Genomic DNA, 27,289 nt, shown 5'->3' on the forward strand with positions numbered 1-27,289 from the left:
AGACTGCCCCAGATCATTTGACTTTTTATTTATTATCTATTGGCATTTTAACCAGTTAGTGCTGTGTTGTGCCGATTCTTAAATAACTCCATGGGGGCGTGAGCACAATGTTATCTATATGGCCCACAACTAGCAGTCTCCTGTTCTGAAAAGCAAATAAAAAGCATGTGATAAGACTCTGTCTGTAGTGACTTAGAAACAGGCAGACATTTAGAGGTTTGTTATAAATTATATTAATATATCAATGTTGGTTGTGCAAAGCTGGGGTACAGGTAGTAAAGTCTTTATCTATCTTTATAAACAATAGAAATTTTAGTGCACTGCTGACTGTCCCTGAGAAGAATTGTACATTTATGTTTAATAGATAACATGAAATTTAAGTTTTATGACAAAGATTCTGGCTTTTTGGGAGCTGGATCTGGTTTCTGGGTTTTCATTCATAATACTTTTATTTATACGAGAATGAGAAATGCTGAAACTCCTCTGGTGAGTAAAAGTTGCATAATGACAGTGTAGTCAGTGCTGAGCAGGGTAACACCCAGCTCCCAGGCCTGTGGTCAGCTCAAGTCCATACACACCTACAGCAAACTCTGGCACACGGAGATCTCCAGCTCGGCCGCTGATCTCGCTCAGATACTCTATAACCAGCCGCTCCTTATCTCCGGGAGATTCCGCCTCCTGTAAGGAACACTCTAGATCAGTCTGTAACAAGAGCAGGGATGGGAGATTACAGGACGCCGCCATATTGGTACACCCTCTATTTAAAGATAGCAGAAGTAAAAAATGGGTTACAACTCGCCGCCATCTTTCTACACTCACACTGCTCTAGATATTACGAATGCTACAAAACAGCGCCATCTTACTCCTCTCACGAAAACCTGTCACTGAGTTGCCAAGCAACCATCATTATTTACCGGGCTGCTAATTCTCTTCAGCACATTCGTTACTCTAATAATAATAACGCTTTAGCTGCAAGCATTACACATTTATACGAAATAACAGACAAGACCACGTTATCGCCTGGTTACACTTCTTATAGGTTTATGTGTAGAGTTACTCTCTCACATCTTTGTACTTTGTCCAATTAACAGTGAATATAAGTGCGGCAGTTTCCGTAACATATTAATATCAGATAACATTAATTTAACACTATATTTTTTAATGCTTGGGAATTACATGACACATACTGTAGTTCGGTGTATGGAAAGTGCTCCGTCGATGTTGTGCAACTAGTGAGGCAGCGCGGGCTGTAGTGTATACTATATCGGGCGGCGGGAGCGTCACTTCCGGGTACTTATAGAGCGGTAAGTGCTATACATAAAGCAGTGAGTGCGGTGCTGTACTGGTGTCACACATAAAGCAGTGCGGTGCTATAGTCATACACCAGAGTAAAGGGCACATTGAGAATTATAATGTACATAGCTATAAACGGTTGTCCAAGTCTATAGCTGTGTACCTGCATGGCACTATAATGTGTAACTGTGGGAATTGGCTAACTGGAGATATTTGTATTATTTTTAATTGATATCATATTAGCCTGTGCACCACCATGGTCATCAGCACTATATGTGGGTAACTAAATAAAGGAAAGATGGAGCCAAGCAGGCTCTGACAAGATGATCAGAAGACTGCTTCCCCACTAGAGAGCTTGCAATCTAATTATTTGGAAAAGGGCGTGGGTAAAAGCTGGATCTTGTCATATGTAATACAAAAAAATAATACAAAATCTAACTTGGTTATGTAAACCCATCTTCTGGGCCCTTCGAAATACATGTACAATGTGCACAAAGACACACATATCCAAGTCTTTTACAGAGAAACTGTGAGATCATAGTACAATATAGACAGACACATAATATCTACCACCACATCACATTTTTTTACATAAACACCTGGATCCATGTATGATTTAGACAAATAGACAGACACCCACCCCCACAGATCCAAGACTTTGCCACATAACTATGTTTTTATACACAACTGGCATAATCTGTCTGCCTATTATCAGAAAACAGTCAGATCCTGTGAGATTTGTGTCTAATTTATACAGACACACCTAAATACAAGTGTTTTCCACATCAACAGCACATCTAGACACTGCTGGATCAAATGCAGTTGTGTATAAAAACATGGTTTTGTGGCAAAGTCTTGGATCCAGGTGTTTATGTAAAAAAATATGATCTGGTAGGTATTATTATTATCAGTTATTACTGTTATTGTATCTGCAGGGTCTGGTTGTATTTGCATGAAAATACTTTGATTCAGGTGTATTTATTTAAATAAGGGATGGATCCAGCTTATTTATTTAAAGAAACATAAAAGTGCAAAAAGAAAAGGCTTTAATATGTTGGAGCATTTTATTATTGCTTGCATATAACTATGTGTTAAACGTCTGGTAAGGGGGTAAACATAGGCTTACCAGAAGTCCCACTTTTACTGGGATTGTCCCTGTTTGGAGGCGCTGTCAAAGTGTCCCACCCGGTTGTTCATTCTGTCCCAGTACGGTTGCCACCTCCGGGTTTCAAATCATGTGTCCGGGTTTCAGACCTTCTAAAACCAGGACACTTTATTCAAAATGACTGGAATGTGTCTTTCCAGCATAATTAGATGCTGATACTTTGTTACATACAGCCCTGCTTAGCTCAACGTTCGTGTCCTTCAAAGTTTACATTTATAAATACAGACTGAGTGAGCAGCATAGGGTTTTTTAATTTTGTAGTACTACTTGGCTTATTTTTCTAAGAATTTAACACCCCCGACTCCTGGTGACATCACCGATGATATACATTTAGGGGAATCATGTGGGTATGACCAGGAAGTGCAGACAGGCAGGATTTTTGGCGTGGATCTTGCTTTACTTCATGCTAGCGTTTTGGCTGTAATCTTCCTGCATTATGGTATAGCGTAGCCTCTTAAACAGCTTTAGCAGGTACCTACGTGTTTCTTTTTTACTTATTTCAGTCAATGTTGTATTTATGCCTTATCAGTATTTGGCTCTGTTCCTTAATTAGACACATAACACACTGCAGATATTAAATTGTGTGATGTATACGCTTTTCACTATTTTATTAAATTGATCATTATGCTTGATGTTTGGCATTATTTAGAATCTGAACTTTAGCTGAATGATTTATTTGCTCATGTTGTGTATGGGTTGCCATGACAACGTAATGGTGCCTTTTTTACTAGGGGGTGATGTTATGGTCTATTTAAACTGTATGATGCACTTGTTGTCAGACTGAGGAAGGGTAGAGTATCCACGAAACATTAAACACACATAAAAGCTACTACTTTAAAAGGACCTGAAATCACCATGCCCCTGTTCACAACCCCCACTGGCACCGCACCAGCTGGTCCCAGTTTCACCTCTAAAAATTATGGTAAGCCTAGGTAAACACATAACGTCAGCTACAAAGCAGCAATGCCCTACAGCGAGCAAGCTGAGCACATCCAGTGACAAGAGATGTGTGTAGGCACAAACCATCAGCTAGCTCTTATTAGTGCCCTGCTTTTGTGCTTTTCAACAAAGGATTTAAAGAGAGCAAAATACATTTGGAAAAAAAAAGTCTCTGAAATTGCATGCTTTATCTACTGTAAATCATGGTATTTTAATTTTGACTTTCATGCCCCTTTGTTTACCATTTACTTGTGTATGGGGGGGGGGGGGGATTGCACACACGGCTTCCCTATTAGAGAGTATACAAGAAATTGAGGAGTACTACTGCATTAGTATTTATACTTTATAATAAAATAAGTATTTGAGTGTTTAGTGTTATTCCCAGTAGACACTTTATATACTTATATATATTCTTAATGTAATGAGACGTTTTTATATTGTAGTTTCCCCACCATGTCAGATAATGACTTATTTGAAGATGATATCTGGGAGTATAAATCCTTAAGGAAAAGTAAGCAGGCAGATGAGCCCGTTGAGATAAAGGCTTCCCAGAAAAGAGGAAAAAAACCAAAACGAGAAACAACCAGGAAACCCGGCCCACTGCTGAACACTAAGAAAAATACAGTGACAAATGCAAACGCTTCTTGTCCAGGGATATTGAAAAATATAAATGAACCTGTGGAACGCAATGGTCATGCATTGCAATCTATCACAACTACACCACCAAAGAAATACTCGGAAAACAAAAAAGAAAGTCCAAAGACCCCAGTGACAAGGGCAGAGGGGCACTGTCCCAGTTGTCAAATGCCGTTTTCTATATTATTAGTGCAGACCCCACGGTGGCATGTGAGCGAATGTCTGGACACATCATGGTCTACAGAAAAAGGTAAGGTTTAAGTTTTTACAAGTTATATGCAATAAAAAGGATCAAACGTATAAGAATAGTATTCGGGAGTTTAAAGTCAGAGGGCCAGCGTTAGGTTTGAAGAATATGTTTGCTGCTGGTTTTGATCATGACAGACACAGCACAATAGTAAGTGAATAGGGCAGTCCTATAATGTGATAGATTAGTCCAAAGATTCCTACACTATTATTTTTCAGTAAGGGAAACATTAATGCTTCTCCTTTCTAAGATAAAGAGATATGAAATCCAATTTTTTTCTTTCATGATTCAATTAGAGCGTACACTTTTAAACAACTTTTCAATTTGCTTCTTTTATCAAATTTGCTTTGTTCTCTTAGCATCCTTTGTTGAAGGAGCAGCAATGCACTTCTAAGAGCTATCTGAGCACATTGAGTGATCCAATAACAAGAGGCATATATGTGCAGTTGCAAGTGAGCAGCTAGCTCCCAGTAATGCATTGCTACTTCTTAGCCTATCTAGGCATTTTATTTTTAACAAAGGATATTAAGAAAATGAAGCAACTTAGATAATAGAATTACATTGGAAAGTTGTTTACAATTGCATGCTCTGTCTGAATCATTAAAGAAATATTTTGGGTTTTAAGTCCCTGTAATATTATGCATATACTCTTAAAGGGAGATACTAGCGCAAAAAATACATTCTCTAATTCATTCTGGGGTTGAACACAGAGTTGCAGCAATTCGTTAGAGCCTGAAATTTTTGCACCAGAATGACCCTTTAAAGGGATATTCTAATAAAAAAACAAAACAAATACTCTCTTTTATTAGGAAGATATCCTAATGTGAAAATGACACACTCTAACTATGTGTTTAACCCCACAAATGGGTTAAAGTCATAGGTAACGTCACACAGCACATTCAACTCTGGAGCAGGACACAGCTGGTGATTTGTAGCTACATGTGTATATATATTCTTATTGGCTCACCATCTATTTCTTGGGTAGGAGCTGACATTTGTTTTGAGCTCCTGAGTGGGACTTTAGCTATGTGTTTAAGTCATGTAAACGTTCCTCATTTTATTTAATTAGATATAACATATCAGTGGTTATAGTTAAAAATAAACTGCTAACATCTAGTTATACCTTTTTTTTCCCATAATCAGAAGTGCTGTTATCATGGAGAAGGAGGCGCTTCAAAGTGAAGCTAGAAGAGTGCAAGTGTATATAAAAAACACCCCTATAGATGCTTAGTATACCTTTAAACGATAAATCTTAAACTTAGACAGAGCCTTCAATAGATCTCTGGTTACAATATATACACAGTGATAATTTATCTCAAAAAACACTTCACACAAATTGGTTAAATGAGAATTTACTAAGACAATATTAAAACATTCATACAGGGACGTCTCCCTTGTATAAATAAATATATAAATTCTAATAATGACTGATATAAACTTTAAAAAGTCTAAAGGCAAACCGTATTGAGTAATATCCCAAGTCAGTATCGCTAGTAGTGTCTAAGAGTTCATTAAGTGAATTATGTCCGTGTTGATAATACAACAAAATAACAGGGACAGTACTTTGCTTATAATGTTTCCAATTGCTGGAATACCTGCTTGAGCCTTGCCAAACTCGCGGCTTTGCTCCTACCGTTTGAATGAGTGTCGGCTCTCTCCTGGAGGATTTTGAATTCCTGGCGGACCAAGCGTCTTCACCGCTATCTTCTGATCCTCTGTGTAATGCTACAACCTCTCAGAAAGGAAGTAAAAGGCTCCAGAATTTTACCGGTCTTGATAGATGGTCTTGAGAAAGTTCATGGTAAGGACGAAACGCGTAGATGTGGATTACAGTACAACAAGAACGGTAACTGCAGTTACTCCATCTACTGACCACAAGCGTACTGCGTACGATTACGTACTGAAGAGCAAGCCGCATAAACTCCATTAAAGACACAGCAACACAGAGGAAAAGTAAGAAGAATTTACATCTAATTGCTGCCCGGTAAAATTCTAGAGCCTTTTACTTCCTTTCTGAGAGGTTGTAGTATTACACAGAGGATCAGAAGATAGCGGTGAAGACGCTTGGTCCGCCAGGAATTCAAAATCCTCCAGGAGAGAGCCGACACTCATTCAAATGGTAGGAGCAAAGCCGCGAGTTTGGCAAGGCTCAAGCAGGTATTCCAGCAATTGGAAACATTATAAGCAAAGTACTGTCTCTGTTATTTTGTTGTATTATCAACACGGACATAATCCATTTATTAAACTCTTAGACACTACTAGCGATACTGACTTGGGATACTAGCCAATACGGTTTGCCTTTAGACTTTTTAAAGTTTATATCAGTCATTATTAGAATTTATATATTTATATATACAAGAGAGACGTCTCTGTATGAATGTTTTAATATTGTCCTAGTAAATTATTATTTAACCAATTTGTGTGAAGTGTTTTTTGAGATAAATTATCACTGTGTATATATTGTTACCAGAGATCTATTGAAGGCTCTGTCTAAGATTTAGCGTTTAAAGGTATACTAAGCATCTATAGGGGTGTTTTTTATATACACTTGCACTCTTTTAGCTTCACTTTGAAGCGCCTCCTTCTCTTTGGTTTCTTTGTATTCATTTAAAGGGACACTGAACTCAATTTTTTTTCTTTTGTGATTCAGACAGATCATGACATTTTCAGCAACTTTCTAATTTACTCCTATTATCAAATTCTCTTTATTTGAAATGCAAGAATGTAAGTTTAGATTCCGGCCCATTTTTAGTGAACAACCTGGGTTGTCCTTGCTGATTGGTGGATAAATTCATCCACCAATAAAAAAATTGCTGTCCAGAGTTCTGAACCAAGAAAAAAAGCTTAGATCACTAATTTTTCAAATAAAGATAGCAAGAGAACAAAGAAAAATTGATAATAGGAGTAAATTAGAAAGTTGCTTAAAATTGCATGCTCTATCTGAATCACAAAAAATGTAGGTTTAGTGTCCCTTTAAGTATCCTAACTTGGAGGTATTAGGACATTTAAGGAAGGCTAGGAAGTTTTACTAATAGTGCTATCCCTTTAATAACCCCATGGTTTGTGTACTTGTGCTGTTATCATGGCCTTTGTGATATCAAGTTGTCATTTTCTTAAAGGGCCATTATTGTAAAAATAAAATAAAAAAATACATACTCTAATCCATTAGAGCATATAATTTTAATACTATTAATCCTACACTAGTGTGTGTTTAACCCTATTCAAAGGGGTTAAACACTGCTTTGGATTCGCAGAGCACTGCTGGTCCCGAGCAGAAAACACTGCTGATCCATTCACTACTAGTTACACATCTGAGTCATGCAATAAGTTTTGTTGATTGGACCAGTAGTGCTCTGCAAGTCCAGAGCAGTATTTCTACTGTGTGTTTAACTTCTTCAAAAGGGGTTAAACGCACAGTAGTCTAGGGTCATTAATCTTAAAATTGTGTGCTCTTAACGGACTATAGGATGTCATTTTGCTACTATGATGGCCCTTTAATAGCTCTGAAAGGGATGATACAGGTTAGTGTGTTTATACAATAATTGTGCAGGGTTATATAATTTACCTCTAGAGAGCATAATGTGCCTGCCCCCCAATAAGATATATTGTATGTTTAGTGGGAAATTGTTGTTCTAAACATTTTATAAATGTTTCTTAAACAATTACACATAGCTACTTCTACACAAAACCTTCTCTCCCCTCTCCAGAGTGTCCTGACAGCATATTATGTACTTCTACTATCCCCTCTCACTATAAACGATTCACACATTACCAGCTTGCCCGGAGCAGAGCTATGGATGACTCCGTCTGTGCTTTGTCTTACACCCCATGCCAGACCATCTCTGAAGAGGCCAGAGCCAGTATTTCAGCTAATGTTAAGTTTAATGTAGAAGTAAAGGAAAAAACAACAAATAATGTAATAAACAGACTTAAAAATGTAAGCCCCAAATCCAAATCACCGTCAAGCTCTCAAGAATCAGTAAAGTGGACTTCCCTTGACGCTTGGCTTTCCTCCCCTTCCAAACATGATAAAAACTCTGGGACACAATCTCAAGAACAAACGAGTAACGGTTTTACAGGCCATCTAGATGTGTCTAAAACTACAGCTCTGCCACAGCAAGATCCTGATTTAAATGACAGTGATATCTGTTATTCTCCACTTGTCAGTGATGAAGAATTAAACAGCAACGATCATTTAAAGCGTTCAATAAAGAGACTATTCAGCAGTGAATCATCTGAGGACAATTGCCAAGAGGAGACAGGTGACATTTCATGTACAAACCAGCAGGGTAAAGATTTGATCTGTCAGAATAATACAGGAAATGATATAATAAAAATTGCAAAGCAAGATACAAAAAACTTTATTAATAAAGACTCAGCTGATACATTTCCCCAGGAGGGTGCAGCGTGTCAGATCTCAGCAGGTGCTGCTAATCTTCCTGAATGTGCAGACAACACAGAGGATTTTAATTGGTCAGAATGCAGCTCACCTGCGTCAGTTGTGAATGAGTGGGATACAAATGAGTTGTGGTTTCCTGTGGATACTGATGAGAAAGCCATTGTTTCCTCTGCTCCTGCTAGAAAGGAAACTAATACTTGTTTTTATGGTAACTATCTGGCAGAGGAAAATAATTGTGTTAATAGTAAAGGACAGTGTTCTCCATCTAGTTCACAAAGACATCTGTTGACTGAAAACATAAAAAGTTTTCATACTTTGGGCTGTGAAGTTGTAGAGAAAAAGAAATTACCAATAACTAATACGCCTCTAGATATGCCGTCCAAAACACAACCTGCATCTTCAAAGGGGATGAAGCAAATGGATATTGGTGTGTTCTTTGGCCTTAAACCCAAGGCTAAAGTTGAGGTAACTGAAGAAAAATCGTCTTTGAAGATGGAGAAGAAAATGATGATTGTGCCAGCAGACAGCGTGTCAAAACCTAGCCAAAGAAAACGGAAAACTCGGGGTTCAGTAGGAGATGCAGAAGCCCTAGCTGATAACACCAATATTGTACCCACAGCTGCTGCAGTCGGGGGCCAGCAAAGATGGGGGAAGCGATTCAAGCAAGGATCAACTGGCGGGGAAGGGAAAGGAAAAAAGCAATGTCCTTTCTACAAGAAAATTCCAGGTAAGTTGTAATAACTGATTTATATGTGAACATTAAAAGGACAGTGTACTGAAAATCAGTTCCCCCTTAAAGGGACAGTCAAAATTTAAATGCACATAGATTAATTACATCTTTGAACAGAAACATGTTTGAAATGTACAATAATTGGCAAAAATGCTTCTAGCAAAAGTAATCCACTGTTTTAGCGTTAACATTTTTCTCTGCACATGCATGTGAGGCATAGCTAGATATTCTCACTACTACACCAGCATATTAAATACTGCAGCTGTTCAGAGCCCAGTAGGGTTTGAATCATGTCAGCAATTAACAAATTTAGTCATTACCAGATGGTACAAACCCCTTAGGCTCTCTGAGCAAGTGTTGTGTTTAAAATGCTGGTGCACACACAAATATACGTTTTAAACAGCTATAGCTTTTATTAGAAGCATGTTTGCTAATATATGTATATTACAAAATGCTTCTATTAAAAACTGAAATGCATTCCAATTTTGGCTAGAATGTCCCTTTAATGTGTTTTTCAATATCAGCTGCAGGGTATGAGAAATTGTATCTCTGTGTACACAAAAACAATACTTATAGAAAGAGAGCAGATGCAAACTGAAGCCTTTCTACAGCCAATACTGCAGTATTGAAAATTCAGTGCAGGTAGTGGTTTTAACCTCTTAAGGACATATGACGGAATTTTTACGTCCTAAAACAATTGAGCAAACTGAAAGCTGTGTCCTTAAAGGGTTAAGAGGCAAACGCAGCTATTTCAAACGACTAAAATAAAGGGTTTGTTTGTAAACAATTTACTACCATTCAGCAGTTCCTTTATCACTGTTAATCCTACAAAAGGGTTAAACACACAATCAAGCTTCCAGGTGCAGTGCGTTGGCTATCTAGATGAGCATACAGCCAGTGAGCCATATGTAAGTGTGACTGTAGTCTAAGCTGGATAGTGACTGGCATTAGCAAGAGCAAAACAAGTCGTTTTTAAAATAAATTTTCATTCTCAAAAATCAAGCATTTTATTTTAAACTTCAGGACATTTTAGTCTAATAATATGACCAGTGACCTCTGAGGTGTCTTCTTAATAAAAATCTGCTTGGTGTAGCTATGAATATATATTCGCGCTTAAAAGGATATGAAACCCTCATTTTTCCTTTCATGATTTAGAAAGAGTGTGCAATTTTAAACAACTTTCTAATTGACTTCCATTATCTAATTTGCTTTATTCTTTTGGTATCCTTTGCTGAAAAACATATCTAGATAGGCTTAATAGCTGCTAATCGGTGGCTGCACATAGATTCCTCGTGTGATTGGCTCACCCATGTGCATTGCTATTTTATTAACAACGGATATCTAAAGAATTAAGAAAATTGGATGATAGAAATAAATTGGAATATTGTTTAAAATTGCATTCTCTATCTGAATTATAAAAGAAAAAAAAATAGGTTTAGTGTCCCTTTAAAGGGACAGGAAATGCCAACATTTTCTTTTTTGATTCAGATAGAACATGCAGTTTTAATCAACTTTGCAATCTACTTCTATTATTAAATTTTGCTGTATTCTCTTATCCTTTGCTGAAGGAACATTGGCAGCAAGCTGAACACATCTAGTCAGCCAATCACAAGACACAAATATGTGCAGGCACCAATCAGCAGCTAGCTCCCACTAGTGTAGGATATGTGCATATTCTTTTTGAACAAGGGATACCAAGAGTACAAAACACATTTAAAAATTAGAAGTGACTTTAATTGTCTTAAAATGACATGCTCTATCTGAATCATGCAAGTATCATTTTCTTTCCCACCCCTTTAAGCATCCTTGACTGGGAAGGGGACCATTCTCAGTGCAGCTGGAACATACAATTACACTGTTCTGCACCGGAAATGCTGTCAGCTAGGTGGCATTATGAAGTAGCCAAGTGGGTACAGTGTAATACTTTACAGTATTATAAAAAAAATGAATTTATCTGTCATTTAAAGGGACAGTAAACGGCTTGTAATTTACAAGATAATTCTTTTGTGTTGCTATAGAATTACAGCCATGTTTTTAAGGTGACATGAAATCTAAAAATGTTTTCATGATTCGGACAGAGCATACCATTTTTTTTTTTTTAATTTTTTTTTTTTTAACCCTTCGTGACCAGACCATTTTTCCATTTTCTGACCGTTTGTTACCAGGGCTATTTTTACATTTCTGCGGTGTTTGAGTTTAGCTGCAATTTTCCTCTTACTCATTTACCATACCCACACATTATATACAGTTTTTCTCGCCATTAAATAGACTTTCTAAAGATACCATTATTTTCATCATATAATTTACTATAAAAAAAATTATAAAATATGATAAAGTGGAAAAAAACACACTTTTTGTGTTTCATATCTACAACCACCAAAAAACACCCATGCTAAATAGTTTCTAAATTTTGTCCCTGAGTTTTTAGAAATACCCAATGTTTACATGTTCTTTGCTTTTTTTTTGCAAGTTATAGGGAAATAAGTACTAATAGCACTTTGCTTTTTCCAAACCATTTTTTTTTTTCTTCAATATTTGCATAAGTTGCTGTCAGGAATCGCTGAATAACCCTTTACGTGTGTATATGTATGTATACACACAACTCAAAGTATTGATCTAGTCCCATTTTAGTATATTTCATGCCACCATTTCACTGCCAAACGCGATCAAATAACGATAATCGGTAACTTTTTCACAAACTTTCGGTTTCTCATTGAAATTATTTACAAACAGCTTGTGCAATTATGGCACAAATGGTTGTAAATGCTTTTCTGGGATCCCCTTTTTTCAGACATATATGGCTTTGGCATTGCTTTTTGGTAATTAGAAGGCCGCTAAATGCCACTGTGCACCATACTTTTATTATGCCCAGCAGTGAAGGGGTTAATTAGGTAGCTTGTAGGGTTAATTTTAGCTCTAGTGTAGAGATCAGTCTCCCACCTGACACATCCCACCCCCTGATCCCTCCCTTACCCCTCTAAAACAGCTCTTTTCCCTCCCCCACCTCACAATTGTCACCATCGTCTTAAGTACTGGCAGAAAGTCTGCCAGGACTAAAATAAGTCATTTAAAAAAAAAAATAAAAATAAAAAAATTTCCCTTTCTCATAAGTCTGAGGAAGATACATCAGGACTTTCTGAAGGTTTATATATATATATCTATATATCTATATCTCAGTGATGGATCCCCCCCTACCTATTTCCAACAACTTGGGTACTGGCAGACAGTTTCCTCAAAAACAATGGCTTCTTTATAATAAAAAAATCCCAATTTTCTGTAGTGTAGCTGCTCTCTCTGCATCGGTGTGCTTAAAGTCCTTGGTCACAAAGGGTATTTTTTTTTTTTTTTTTTTTTTTTGGTAGGACGTGCCTGGCATGTTCTTGGTTGTGAAGGGGTTAAACAGCTTTCAAATGTATGTCTTATCTGCTTTGCTTAGTTCTTTTGGTATCCTTTGTTGAAAAGCATACATAGGTAGGCTCAGGAGGTGGGAGCTAGCTGCTGATTAATGGCTGCACATACAGGCCTTACCAATATCTTCAGCTAGCTCCCAGTAGTGCATTGCTGCTCATTCAATACAGCATACCACGAGAATAAAGCAAAGTTTATAATAGAAGTAAATTGCATTGATAGGACAGCATGGAACGTCCTAACTGCACTGGACTTTAGCGCCGTTAGGACGGCATGTAACGTCCTAGCCTTTCTGCTGTACTGAAGCAGCTGCAGCTTCCTAACTGGGATCGCAGACTGGAGGGCTTACCTAGTGTCTTAGGCATCCCACCTGACCGGAATCCCATCATTTGAAATCACCCAATCGCATGTACGATCGCATGATTTTTTTTTTTTTTTTTTTCTAACTAATTTGTTTACATCAGAACTTTAAGTCTGTAAATATCCATGTGATAAGGGGCAGGCTGCAGAGGCTTAGATACAAGGTAATCACAGAGGTAAAAAGTGTATTAATATAATCGTGTTGGTTTTGCAAAACTGGGGAATGGGTAATAAAGGGATTATCTATCTTTTTAAATTAACTATTTTTGGAGTAGACTGTCCCTTTAATAATTTGTGCAACAAATATTGGAGGAAAAATGGAATAACTGATTTTATCTTAATACAGTCTTAAATTTTAGTCAGGTGATCCGTAAAATCAGCGGGGTGGTGTCCTTTGTTTTAACAAAACAACAACTTCTGAATATTGGTGTGTGTATATATATATTTGTTTCTAACATATATGTATACATAAAAGTGCCCATCTCCTCCAAAAATCTCTGGTGCCTATTGATGGAGCAATTGCCCCCCCCCTCTTCCCTTACTGTCCCATGCACTAAATTCTGTCAAAAACAAAGTAAATTGGTCCTCCTTTCTCCCCCTCCACCCAGCTATATCAGCCTGGAAGCCATTTGTGCATGGGCTTCAGGAACTTGTATTTTATATAGGAAGAACTGAATATTGTCCGTTTTTTTCTAGGCACAGGATTCACAGTAGATGCGTTCCAGTACGGTGAAATAGAAGACTGCTCTGCTTATTTCTTGACTCACTTTCACTCTGATCATTATGGAGGACTGACTAAGAAATTCCGCTTTCCTATTTACTGCAGCAAGGTAATTAAACAAACTAACTGGGCTGTGATAAAAATATGCAAATCCCTGTTTTGTAGTTAGAAGTCAAGTGGTATATATTTTTTATGTTGAAAATCATTTTACTATGTTGCCAATACAGTGGTGTAATAATTGGCTATTGTGACGCTGTTGCTATCATCCAACAATTAAGGGATAGAAAGGTCCGAAATGAATGTATATTACAAAAAAATGTTTACTTCTTATTTGAAATGCTCCCATATACATTAGCAAAAATGCTTCTAGTAAAAGTTATTATTGGGTTTTTATTCAGCTACCTATGCTGTGAGGGCCCATGCACCAGTATTTAAGCTGACGGTGGATGTATTGTGCCTGTAAAGATGTAAATTGTGTCCTAAACAACTGGTGCATAGGCCCTCAAAGCATATGTGCGTATGCTGCTAAAAAGTTTTTGCTAATGGAACATAGTGCAAAAATGCTTCCCTTTAACATTTTAGTTCCACCCATGCTCTTTTCAATTTTGACCTTTTTTATATCCCTTTAATCAGCAAATTGGCAATTGGAACTGCTCTCCTACTTAACAGAATGATTATAATGAACATAAGGGCTCAATGCCAACCTCAACACGATTGCCATACAAAGCATTAAAGGGACACTCCAGTCCCATTTTTAAATTATATACAATATATTTAATAATATATATAATTAGCTCCTCCCTTCCCTCCAACTCCAGTCATTCTCTTTGCCTACGTTAGTGATAGGAAGAGGTAAAGTGAGGTGTTGGATTAGATTCTTAAATCAAGAGTTTATTTTTAAAGTAGTGCCAGAGTGTGCTACTTTGTTCTATGGTGTAGCCATAGTCCATATCAGTCTCTACAGTAGAGCTTTTGGTGGCTTTAGAGCAATGGGAACTGGTGGGACATGATTCTCACTGCGCCTCCTGTACATTAATGACTTGTCTACAAACTGCTAATATTTACCTTGAAGTGGCCCGCTGGCCTTATCTTATACAAAGGTCTAAACCCTTTTTGTGCTTTCTAAGATAACTATGAAAACAATTTATTTGATGAATTTTGAACAAAGGCCTGCGATGCATCCTATGTAACCAAGAAGAAGTGGGGGGTAGTCTGCCATGGCTACAGCCCACACCATTCATGTCAAATTAGATTATAAAAGAAAAAAATATGAAATATTAGATTCCATGATACACCTGTAGTTTATTTAGGGTTACTTCACAGATACCCTGACACATATTTGAATAAAAACATAAGTTATCACTGTTCTAGTGTTAACATTTTTCTCTGCATGTGAAGCATAGCTAGATATTATTGGTGCACTAGCATTATAAATACTGCAGCAGCTCAGATCACCAGTGGGACTTGTATCATGTCAGCAATTAACAAGTGGTATAAGCACTTTAGGCTCTCTGAGCAAGTGCTGTGTTTAAAATGCTGGTGCATATTTGAATACATTTTTTGAAACGGCTATAACTTATTAGAAGCATTATTCCCAATTCATGAATATTACAAAAATCTTAATTTCAAATGTGAAATGCAAGCATGGGGATTCCAATTTTCAGCTGGAATGTCCTTTTTTAATTTCAAAGCTGTATTATGGACTCTGTTCACAAAAACAGAACAACGTTTCAGCCTGCAAACCCTTCCTCAGATTATTACCCAACACGTTTGGAAGGATGTAAATAATGTAAATGTGACAATGTTATCTAAAATATATCGCCCAACTAGTATATGACACCCTGTCATTTGTGTGCCTGGTTCTTTGTTACTTTATGTCCATCTTTCTTTTTGTTCTCAGATCACAGGAAACCTGGTGCAGAGCAAGTTAAGGGTAGAACCTCAGTATATAAACACCCTGCCCATGAATACCGAGTGTGTTGTGAACAATATCGGGGTGGTGCTGCTAGAGGCCAATCAGTACGTAGCTTTGTTTTTTACTTGCTTGAGAATCCTCTTTAAAAGAACTCTAAACCTCATACGCAAGAATAATACGCTAATGCTTTTTTTTTTTTTCTTTTTTTTTTTTCTCTTTCTAATGATACGGTGAGTCCACGGATCATCTCTAATTACTATTGGGAATATCACTCCTGCCCAGCAGGAGGCGGCAAAGAGCACCACAGCAAAGCCTTTAAATATCACCTCCCTTCCCTCCAACCCCAGTCATTCTCTTTGCCTACGTTAAGAGCAAGGAAGTGGTAAAGTTTAGGTGTTTGGAAGAAGATTCTTCAAGCAAGATTTTGTTATTTTTCAGCAGTTCAAGTTTGTTCTGCTTTGTCCTGGGGTGTAGCCTTAATCCATGTCAGTCTCTTCAGTAGAGCAGTGTTGGCTTTTAAAGGGATACTGAACCCAAGTTTTTTTTCTTTCATGATTCAGATAGAGCTTGCAACTTTCTATTTTATGTCTCTTAATTTTTCTTCATTCTCTTGCTATCTTTATTTGAAAAAGAAAGCATCTAAGCTAAGGAACCAGCAAATTTTTGGTTCAGAACCATGGACAGCACTTTTTTATTGGTGCTGTCCAATCGGCAAGGACAACCCAGGTTGTTCACCAAAAATGGGCCAGCATCTAAACTTACATTCTTGATTTTCAAATAAACATAGCAAGAAACTGAAGAAAAATTGATAATAGGAGTTAATTAGAAAATTGCTTAAAATTGCATGCTCTATCTGAATCACAAAAGAAAAAAAATTGGGTTCAGTGTCCTTTTTAAACAATGGGAACTTGTGGGGTACAATCCTCACTGCGCCTCCCATGTATTTAATGCTGCCCTAGCATTTAAAGCCTGAGTAAGATTACTCAGTCTTTTTTCTTCCACAGGTCCATGTGAGGGAACATGCCTCTTAAACCTTGTGAGCTGCCTGGCAGATTTCTGAAGGTAACAGCTGATTTTTATTTTTCTGGGACATATGCAGCAAAATTTGGCACTTTTTCATTATGGGACACAAAAGACATTCTCCTATATTAATAAGGGGATAATGTTAAACACAGCAGTTTTTGGCAGGCACTGGGGACGAGGAGATAGAGGCTCATATATGGTGTTTTTCACTTTCTCCGGGAGGTTCATTTTGATACGCCCATGATGAGTGGGGCTAGTTGAGGCAGCAAATTGCTGTTGTGCGCCTTTTCCCCTTAACTTCCTGTGTTCGAGGGGTGACAACAGCATTGCAGCCTTGTAAGCAGTGCTACTGTTACCGGACTGTGTTTTACAGTGCCTTGAGTCGAGTCCGAACTTCTTCTAGCAGAGCTGTTAAATAGCTCCTCCCTTCCCTCCAACTCCAGTCATTCTCTTTGCCTACGTTAGTGATAGGAAGAGGTAAAGTGAGGTGTTAGATTAGATTCTTCAATCAAGAGTTTATTATTTTTAAAGTAGTGCCAGAGTGTGCTGCTTTGTTCTATGGTGTAGCCGTAGTCCATATCAGTCTCTACAGTAGAGCTTTTGGTGGCTTTAGAGCAATGGGAACTGGTGGGACATGATTCTCACTGCACCTCCCGTACATTAATGCTGCCCTTATCCTGATGGCCTAAGCAAACTTAACTCAGGCTTTATCATTTTCCACAGGGCTATGGGAGGGAGAGGACCTCTTAAGCCTGCTGGACTGTCTGGCAGATTTAAGGTAAGTGCTGACTTCTTTTTATTCTGAGAATAACAGGAAAAAGACTCGGAGGAAAGTAAGCACTTTGTTTGTTCTTCTATTTTATTTGAGGCTCAATATGGGGCTCTTTATTATGGGACACATACTTTCTGTGTATAGAGGGTTCTGTTTTTAATGACAGCTTATGCACAGGCACTGGGACTGGGGATTAAGCATTTTTCCATATCGGTTTATTTTTTTGCTAAAATGAAAGTCGGTCTGTTTGCGTGTATTACTAACACTCCCAGTGGGCGGGGCTACCTTTTGCTCGCTTTCTAATTACGCTGCGCAGTGTGTGGTTTGTCTGGTACACGGGCTGTTCCGGATTTGCTGTGGGGCACTATTTTACTCCTTCATCGGAACAGTGGTTACTTCAGAGTTGCATTAGAACCGCATGTTTGTAGCAGTGTGGAAGCCATCCTCTCCTGCAGCGCTGGGACTTAGCTGGAGAATCAGTTGGCAGGTTTGCGCCTCAGCAGAGCTGCTGAGGCGTAGTGGTGTCTGAAGTGTTTAGGTTGCCTAATTGAGGATACATTTGAGCTCTTGGCGTTGCAATACACTTCGCCTTACCTTATTTTCCATTCAGATGAGGTAGTTTTGCGGACTAAACTAGGTTTTCTTCCTAAGGTTGTTTCAGACAGGAACATTAATCAGGAGATTGTTGTTCCTTCCTTGTGTCCTAATCTTTCTTCTCAAAAAAAAGTCTTCTGCACAATTTGGACGTGGTCCGTGCTTTAAAATTTTACTTGCAAGCGACTAAGGACTTTTGTCAGTCCTCATCTTTGTTTGTAATTTTCTCTGGAAAATGTAGGGGTCAGAAAGCTACGGCTACCTCGTTTCTTTTTGGCTGAAGAGTATCATCCGCTTTGCATATAAGACTGCTGGACAGCAGCCTGCTGAGAGGGTTACGGCTCATTCCACTAGGGCTGTTGCTTCTTCATGGGCATTTAAAAATGAAGCTTCTGTAGAACAGATTTGCAAGGCTACAACTTTGTCCTCTCTTCATGCTTTTTCTAAATTTTACAAATTTGATACTTTTGCTTCGGCTGAGGCCGCGTTTGGGAGAAAGGTTCTTCAAGCAGTGGTGCCTTCCGTTTAGGTTCTCTGTCTTGTCCCTCCCTGTATCATCTGTGTCCTCTAGCTTGGGTATTGTATCCCATAAGTAATGAAGATGATCCGTGGACTCATTGTGTCTTTAAAAAGAAAATAATTTATGCTTACCCACAACTGTCTATCCGAGATCCACTTCCAGGAGTGGAGGATTGGGAAGCTGATTTTCTGAGCAGACAGACCTTTCACCCGGGGGAGTGGGAACTCAATCCGGAGCTGTTTGCCAACTTGGTTCTCAAATGGGGACAACTGGAGCTGGATCTCATGGCATCTCATCATAATGCCAAGCTTCCGAGGTACGGGTCGAGGTCAAGGGATCCTCAGGCTGTACTGATAGATGCTCTGGCGGTTCCTTGGAATTTCAGTCTAGCATACCTATTTCCTCCATTCGCTCTCCTTCCAAGGGTTATTGCTCGAATCAAGCAGGAGAAAGCGTTGGTGATCCTCATTGCACCGGAGTGGCCTCGCAGGATCTGGTATGCAGATCTAGTGGAGATGTCATCTCTCCCACCTTGGAGACTTTCACTGCGGAAGGACCTTCTACTTCAAGGGCCCTTCCTTCATCCAAATCTCGTTTCTCTGAATCTGACTGCTTGGAGATTGAACGCTTAATTTTATCTAAGCGTGGTTTTTCTGAGTCGGTCATTGAGACCATGATTCAGGCTTGTAAGCCTGTGACGAGAAAAATTTACCATAAGATATGGCGTAAAGATCTGTTCTGGTGTGAATCCAGAGGCTACTCTTGGAATAGAGTTCAGATTCCTAGAATTTTGTCTTTTCTCCTTGAGGGTCTGGAGAAGGGTTTATCTGCAAGTACTTTGAAGGGTCAAATATCTGCCTTGTCTATTTTGTTGTATAACTGTCTGGCGGATGTACCAGACATTCAATCTTTCTGTGAGGTCTTGGTCAGAATCAGGCCTGTGTTCAAACCTGTTACTCCTCCCTGGAGTCTTAACCTTGTTCTTCAGCAGGCTCCGTTTGAGCCTATGCATTCCTTAGATATTAAGTTGTTGTCTTGGAAAGTTTTGTTTCTTGTTGCAATTTCTTCTGCTCGCAGAGTCTCTGAACTCTCGGCGTTGCAGTGTGAATCCCCTTACCTTATTTTTCATTCTGATAAAGCAGTTCTGCATACTAAGTTGGGGTCCCTTCCTAAGGTGGTTTCGGATAGGAACATTAATCAAGAAATTGTTGTTCCTCCTTTGTGTCCTAGCCCTTCTTCTTCTAATAAGGAGCGTCTGTTGCACAACCTAGATGTGGTGCGTGTGTTGAAATACTATTTACATGCAACTTAAGATTTTCGCCAGTCTTCTGCTTTATTTGTTGTTGTTCTGGGAAACTCAAGGGTCAGAAAGCTACGGCTACTTCTTTCTTTGTGGATGAAGAGTTTAATTCAATTGGCCTATGAAACCGCTGGACAGCAGCCTCCGGAGAGAATAACTGCTCATTCCACGAGGGCGGTTTCCTCTTCTTGGGCATTCAAAAATGGAACTTCGGTGGAATAGATTTGCAAGGCTGCAACTTGGTCCTCTCTACACACTTTTTCAAAATTTTATAAATTTGATACTTTTGCCTCGGCTGAGGCTTCTTTTGGGAGAAAGGTTCTTCATGCAGTGGTGCCTTCCGTTTAGGTTCCCTGTCTTGTCCCTCCCTTATCTGTGTCCTCTAGCTTGGGTATTGATTCCCAATAGTAATTAGAGATGATCCGTTGACTCACCTTGTCATTAGAAAGAAAACAAAATTTTATGCTTACCTGATAAATGTATTTCTTGACACAGTGAGTCCACGGCCCGCCCTGTTTCTTTAGACCGTGTTATTTTTTTTTTTTTTTTTTTTATATAAACCTCAGGCACCTCTGCACCTTATTTCTTTTCTCTCCATTTACTTTAGTCGAATGACTGGGGTTGGAGGTAAGGGAGGTGATATTTAACAGCTTTGCTGTGGTGCTCTTTGCTGCCTCCTGCTGGGCAGGAGTGATATTCCCAATAGTAATTAGAGATGATCCGTGGACTCACCTTGTTAAGAAATGTATCAGGTAAGCATAAATTTCTTTTTTTTTTTAAGGAACAGTAAACGCTTGAAATGTGTGTGTGTGTGTGTGTGTGTGTGTATATATATATATATATATATATATATATATATATATATATATTTATGCATAATAAAACTACATTGACATATAGGTGTAAGCGTTGTATGGTAGATTAACATTACTTTATTTTTTTTATTTTTATAACTTTTAAATTTTAATAGCTGTCCTGGCGCTGTCCTGCTGCTCTTCTGCCTTCCTAATGGGACCACAATATTACACACAGGAGACTTCCGCGCTGATCCTTCCATGGAGAATTACCCAGCTCTGATTGGTCAAAAGATCCACACCCTATATCTAGATACCACGTACGTCCTCTCTGTAGTACTGTAGCTGATAAGTCCTCTCTTAAACCTCTGCTCTGTTTTCATGAAAGTCAGGTTCACTGAAACCAGAGTTCACATGCAATGTAAATTAATCTGAGGCTCTTTCTCCCTATGAAACGATCATAAATAACATGCAGGTAGGGTGAAAGGAGCTTTTGCGATTGCTTTATATGCCCTTCATTTCCTTTTGCGCTCAACAAGTTATTGTCACCATGTAGGGCGGTTATTTAGTACATATGAAGTTAAATGCATAGTGACTGTATGAGTAATTAACCAATACCTTTTTTATTTGGCAATAACAAAATTATAAATCTATAATATAAATACTGTGTGTGATCATGCAGTACACATTTTCATTTTGTTGGGTATTTGCACTTGTCTATAAGCAACATGCAGCACTAGGTGAAAACATTTTCAGGAATAGTTAACCTGATTGAACATTCTTAAGGTTTTGGTGCAAATCTATAATCTAAATTGGTCTTAATAAACTTGTATTTTTTTAGCTACTGCAGCCCAGAGTACACGTTTCCGCCACAGCAGGAAGCGATCCAGTTTGCAGTGAACACGGCCTTTGAAATGGTTACAATATATCCGCGCACTATGATTGTCTGTGGTACTTACTCAGTTGGAAAAGAGAAGGTTTTCTTAGGTAATGAGTAAAAATTCCTGTTTTAAACATAACTATTTATTCCATACTTTATGCCTAAAAGTATAAACAAGCCACACACCAACAATGACTAACAAAAGTTAGTTTGGAAACATATAAACGTAATATTTTCACTTTGTAGCATGAAGTTGAGCTGTATATTGGAAGGGACAGTAAAATAAAAATGAAATATTCATAATTCTGATGTAGCATACAGCTATCTAGTTTGCTTTGTTCTTTTTTGTATCTTTATGTTGAAAAGCATCACTAGGTAGACTCGCAGCACCTATCAGATGCTAGCTCCCTCCCAGTAGTGTATTAATGTCCTGCAATCTACTCCAGAATTTGTTATTGTTTAAAAAGGTAGATAATCCCTTTTATTACCCATTCCACAGTTTTGCATAACCAACACAGTTATATTAATCGGGGCTCAAAATTTCCAGTGGCGAGTGAATGTCTACAAATATTATCTAAAGGGAGAATGTTATTCCTCTAGGGATATAGGGACCCCATTAGTGCTTACACTGTTACTTCTGAGAGTGGAGTGATATGAGAGAGCAGAGTGTAAAGAAGATATGGAGGGAGGGGGTAAAAAGAGAGATTGAAGAGAGGGGGGAGTGGAGAAAGATAGATAAGATGACAGTTATAAAATAATTTTTCTAGGTCTGCTATGACCTCACATTAATGTCAACACTCTGCTTTCTCTCAGTTCAACAACTTCCTTTTTCTGTCCAGCTGTTGTCTTCCCCAAAATCCTAGTTAATGTTGCTAACTGCTATGCACTTATTTTTGTTAAAGGGACGGTCTAGTACAAAACAAACTTTCATGATTCAGATAGGGCATGTAATATTAAACAATTTTCCAATTTACTTTTATCACCACTTTTGCTTTGTTCTCTTGGTATTCTTAGTTGAAAGCTTAACCTAGGAGGTTCATATGCTAATTTCTTAGACCTTGAAGGCCGCATCTTAAGAATGCATTGTAACAGGTTTTTCACCACTAGAGGGTGTTAGTTCATGTTTTTCATATAGATAATACTGTGCTCATACACGTGAAATTACCTGGGAGCTATCACTGGCTAAACTGCAAGTCTGTCAAAAGAACTGAAATAAAGGGGCAGTTTGCAAAGGCTTAGATACAAGATGATCACAGAGATAAAATATATATAAATATAACTGTGTTGGTTATGCAAAACTGGGGAATGGGTAATAAAGGGATTATCTATCTTTTAAAACGATAACAATTCTGGTGTAGACTGCCCCTTTAATGTATTGCTGTATGTAGCATTATTTAAGTTATGATATAAAACAATACTAAAAAATTACTGCACAATAAGGTGTTTCACATTGGCTAAACATATGCAAAGAGGTGGGGTAGTGGTTGGGATCAAAAGTGGCGAGTAACATTTTGGGCTGGCTAGTAGCTTAGGGATTGAAATTTTGAGCCCTGTATTAATATACTCTTTACCTCTGTGATTACCTTGTATCTAAGCCTCTGCAGACTGCCCCCTTATTTCAGTTCTTTTGACAGGCTTGCATTTTAGCTAATCAGTTCTGACTAGGTAACTCCACGGAAGTGAGCACAATGTTGTCTATATGGCACACATGAACTAGCGCTGTCTGGCTGTAAAAAAAACTATCAAAATCCCATGAGCTAAGGGGCAGCCTTCAATGGCTTAGAAATTAGCATATGAGACTACCTAGGTTTAGCTTTGAAAAAAGAATACCAAGAGAACAAAGCAAATTTGATGATCAGTCAAATGGAAAGTTAGTAAAAATTTAAACTTTCATGGTTCAGATAGGGCATGCAATTTTAAACAGGCTGTACTTTTTTTTTTTTTTTTTTTTAAGGTTTTAAATATAAAAAATCTCTGTTTCAATTATTAGAATATATATTTAACCATCTCTGCAAGTGAAACAAATTCTGTTCTGGCTCCTAATTTGAAAATGTTTAACACCAATCCTATTCTGTCATCACCTGATTGCTCAATACCCGTGCCTTTTTAATCTGCAGCTATAGCTGATTATATGGGGCTGTAAAGTGTGCAATGTCGCAGGACTAAATACAAGACCATGCAGTGCTTGGAGTCTGAAGACATCCGTTCTCTTGTGACTGCAGATTGCACGGCACTGCTGCTACACGTTCTACCGATGATGCAGGTTAATTTTAAGGTAGGACTTCCTTCTGCGTCTGTAAACTAGAACATTATACGACATACACATTCCAATCACTGATCCTTATTTTACTATTCTTGTCCATGTGGTTAGAAACCGTTATAACCCCTCTCTAGAGCTGGCTGCTCCACACCATTACATTTATTTCCTGAGCGATATAAATACATTGCTAAATGTTAGACATGCTGACATCTACACAAAGATGAGAACAAGTATTTTTAGCCCCACTCAACTGAATGAGACCAACTTGACTGAAGCTCTTTTCTGAAGTTTGTCCATGTTTTATGAGCTTTACTTCTATAAAGCACCCTTCAACATATGTTTAAGTTGCTTGAATTATAACCTAGTATATATGAAACAGAAATTACTTCGGTGTAGTGTGCCTGTCTTCTGTTCATATGGAAACGCTTACAAAATGACTTGTGTACAAATACTCCTGTTACATAGTCTTGATGAGCTTCTCAAATAAAAAGGAATATACCTAGTGTTGTGCGACACCATGAGATTGTTAGAATGCCGTTTTAAAGGTCCACGACATGCCGAGCAATGGATGATAGTGGACGTCCACTAGATCATGGACTCTTGCCCAATATGAGAAAATTAATTTATCAGGTAAATTCTTACATAAATTATGGTTTTTTTATTTATTTTATTGTTCTAAAAGGTAAATCTATTTAAAAGAAGTATCGCCTTTCTGATTACAGCACTGTACTATCTTTCAGCGGGTACTTTGTATACAGTTTAAAAAATCATAAAACTACAGAAAGCTAAAACAAAGATGCAAATATTCCAAAATCCAAAGCAGTTAGGTTAAAGGGGCTTTCTAACCTGTATCACATGAACATCTGTTAAATTTATAAATACTTACCTCAATGTCTTCATGTTTGGGGGTAGGAGTCAATTGCTTTATCGGTGCTGATGTCACACTTTCTCCACAATTGGTTGTCCGGTCCACGGCGTCATCCTTACATTGTGGGATATTCTCTTCCCCAACAGGAAAATGGCAAAGAGTCCCAGCAAAGCTGGTCACATGATCCCTCATAGGCTTCCGCCCACCCCAGTCATTCTCTTTGCCGTTGCACAGGCAACATCTCCACGGAGCTGGTTAAGAGAGTTTTGGTGTTTAAATGTAGTTTTTATTCTTCTATCAAGTGTTTGTTATTTTAAAATAGTGCTGGTATGTACTATTTACTCTGAAACAGAAAGGATTGAAGATTTCTGTTTGTAAGAGGAAGATGACTTTTAGGCAGACAGTAACTAAAATCGACTTGCTGTTTCCACACAAGGACTGTTGAGATGAAGTAACTTCAGTTGGGGGAAACAGTTAGCAGTCTTTCTGCTTTAGGTAGTGACTAGCCATATTTCTAACAAGACCATGTAATGCTGGAAGGCTGTCATTTCCCCCTCATGGGGACCGGTAAGCCATTTTTCTTAGTTAAACATAAAAGAATAAAGGGCTTAAAAAACTGGTAGACATTTTTCTGGTTGGCTAAAAACAATTGCTTTACTAGGCATATTATGCAGATTCTAACTAATTATTGGTATTATAATCTTGGGGAACGTTTAGAAAAACAGGCAGGCACTGTGTTGGACACCTTTTTCAGATGGGGGGCCTTTCTAGTTATAGACAGAGCCTCATTCTGGGACTGTATAGGGGTTTAAATGTAAAAACGGCTCCGTTCCGTTAATTTTAAGGGTTAAGAGCTCTGAAATTTGGTTTTGCAATACTTTTAATGCTTTAAGACACTGTGGTGAAATTTGGTGAATTTTGAACAATTCCTTCATACTTTTTCACATATTCAGTAATAAAGTGTTTTCAGTTTTGAAATTTTAAAGTGACAATAACGGTTTTATTTTAAAAACGTTTTTTGTGCTTTGTTGACCAAGTTTAAGCCTGTTTTAACCATTTCTGTACCATCAGATAAGCTATGTTCTATATGTATGAAAGCCAATGTGTCTCCCCATTTAAATTTATGTGATAATCTGTGCCATAGTGTCCAAACAAAGTAAGGACAGTAATGCAACAGATAATGATATTGCCCAAGATGATTCCTCAAATGAGGGGAGTAACCTGATACTACATCATCCCCTACTATGTGTCTACACCAGTTATGCCCACACAGGAGGCCCCTAGTACATCTAGTGCGCCAATACTTATTACCATGCAACAATTAACGGCTGTAATGGATAACTCCATAGCAAATCTTTTATCCAAAATGCCTACTTATCAGAGCAATCGCGCTTTCTCTGATTTAAACACTGAGGAGCAAGAGGACGCTGATGATAACTGTTCTGACATACCCTCACACCAATCTGAAGGGGCCAGGAGGGAGGTTTTGTCTGATGGAGAAATTTCAGATTCAGGAAAATTTCTCAACAAGCTGAACCTGATGTTGTGACATTTAAATTAATTAACATCTCCGCGCACTGCTTAAGGAGGTGTTATCTACTCTGGATGATTGTGACAATTTGGTCATTCCAGAGAAATTATGTAAGATGGACAAGTTCCTAGAGGTTCCGGTGGCCCCCCGACGCTTTTCCTATACCCAAGCGGGTGGCGGACATAGTAAATAAAGAGTGGGAAAGGCCCGGCATACCTTTTGTTCCCCCCCTATATTTAAGAAATTATTTCCTATAGTCGACCCCAGAAAGGACTTATGGCAGACAGTCCCCAAGGTCGAGGGGGCGGTTTCTACTCTAAACAAACGCACTACTATTCCTATCGAAGATAGTTGTGCTTTCAAAGATCCTATGGATAAGAAATTAGAGGGTTTGCTTAAAAAGATTTTTGTACAGCAAGGTTACCTTCTACAACCAATTTCATGCATTGTTCCTGTCACTACGGCAGCGTGTTTCTGGTTCGAGGAACTAGAAAAATCGCTCAGTAAAGAATCTTCGTATGAGGAGGTTATGGACAGAGTTCAAGCACTTAAATTGGCTAACTCTTTTGTTTTAGATGCCGCTTTGCAATTAGCTAGATTAGCGGCGAAAAATTCAGGGTTTGCTGTCGTGGCGCGCAGAGTGCTTTGGCTAAAGTCTTGGTCAGCGGATGTGTCTTCCAAGACAAAATTGCTTAACATTGCTTTCAAGGGTAAAACATTATTTGGACCTGATTTGTAAGAGATTATTTCAGACATCACTGGGGGAAAGGGCCACGCCCTCCCACAGGATAGGTCTTTTAAGGCTAATAATAAGCCTAATTTTCGTCCCTTTCGCAGAAACGGACCAGTCTCTAATTCTGTATCCTCTAAGCAAGAGGGTAATACTTCACAACCCAAACCAGCCTGGAAACCAATGCAAGGCTGGAACAAGGGT

The 27,289-nt window shown here is 38.3% G+C and overlaps 2 protein-coding genes across 2 annotated transcripts in view; one reads left to right on the forward strand and one right to left on the reverse strand.

Moving 5' to 3' along the window:
* Window positions 1-750, reverse strand: part of NHLRC2 (NHL repeat containing 2) — an 85,725-nt gene extending 84,975 nt beyond the window's left edge. Inside the window, exon 1 of the mRNA XM_053692696.1 lies at window positions 579-750. Coding sequence (XP_053548671.1) covers window positions 579-744 — 166 coding nt within the window. The 5' untranslated portion in view covers window positions 745-750. The remainder of the gene's footprint in view (window positions 1-578) is intronic.
* Window positions 751-1,243: 493 nt separating this feature from the next.
* Window positions 1,244-23,802, forward strand: DCLRE1A (DNA cross-link repair 1A). Its single transcript, XM_053692697.1, has 7 exons — window positions 1,244-1,304; window positions 3,841-4,283; window positions 7,988-9,406; window positions 13,874-14,007; window positions 15,799-15,917; window positions 20,993-21,136; window positions 21,658-23,802. Exons 2-7 carry the CDS (start codon window positions 3,851-3,853, stop codon window positions 21,812-21,814), a joined length of 2,406 nt encoding a protein of 801 aa, XP_053548672.1. The 5' UTR covers window positions 1,244-1,304; window positions 3,841-3,850; the 3' UTR covers window positions 21,815-23,802.
* The last annotated feature ends 3,487 nt before the right edge of the window (window positions 23,803-27,289 follow it).

This window comes from Bombina bombina, chromosome 9, assembly GCF_027579735.1.
Source record: "Bombina bombina isolate aBomBom1 chromosome 9, aBomBom1.pri, whole genome shotgun sequence".
Taxonomy (NCBI): Eukaryota; Metazoa; Chordata; class Amphibia; order Anura; family Bombinatoridae; genus Bombina; species Bombina bombina.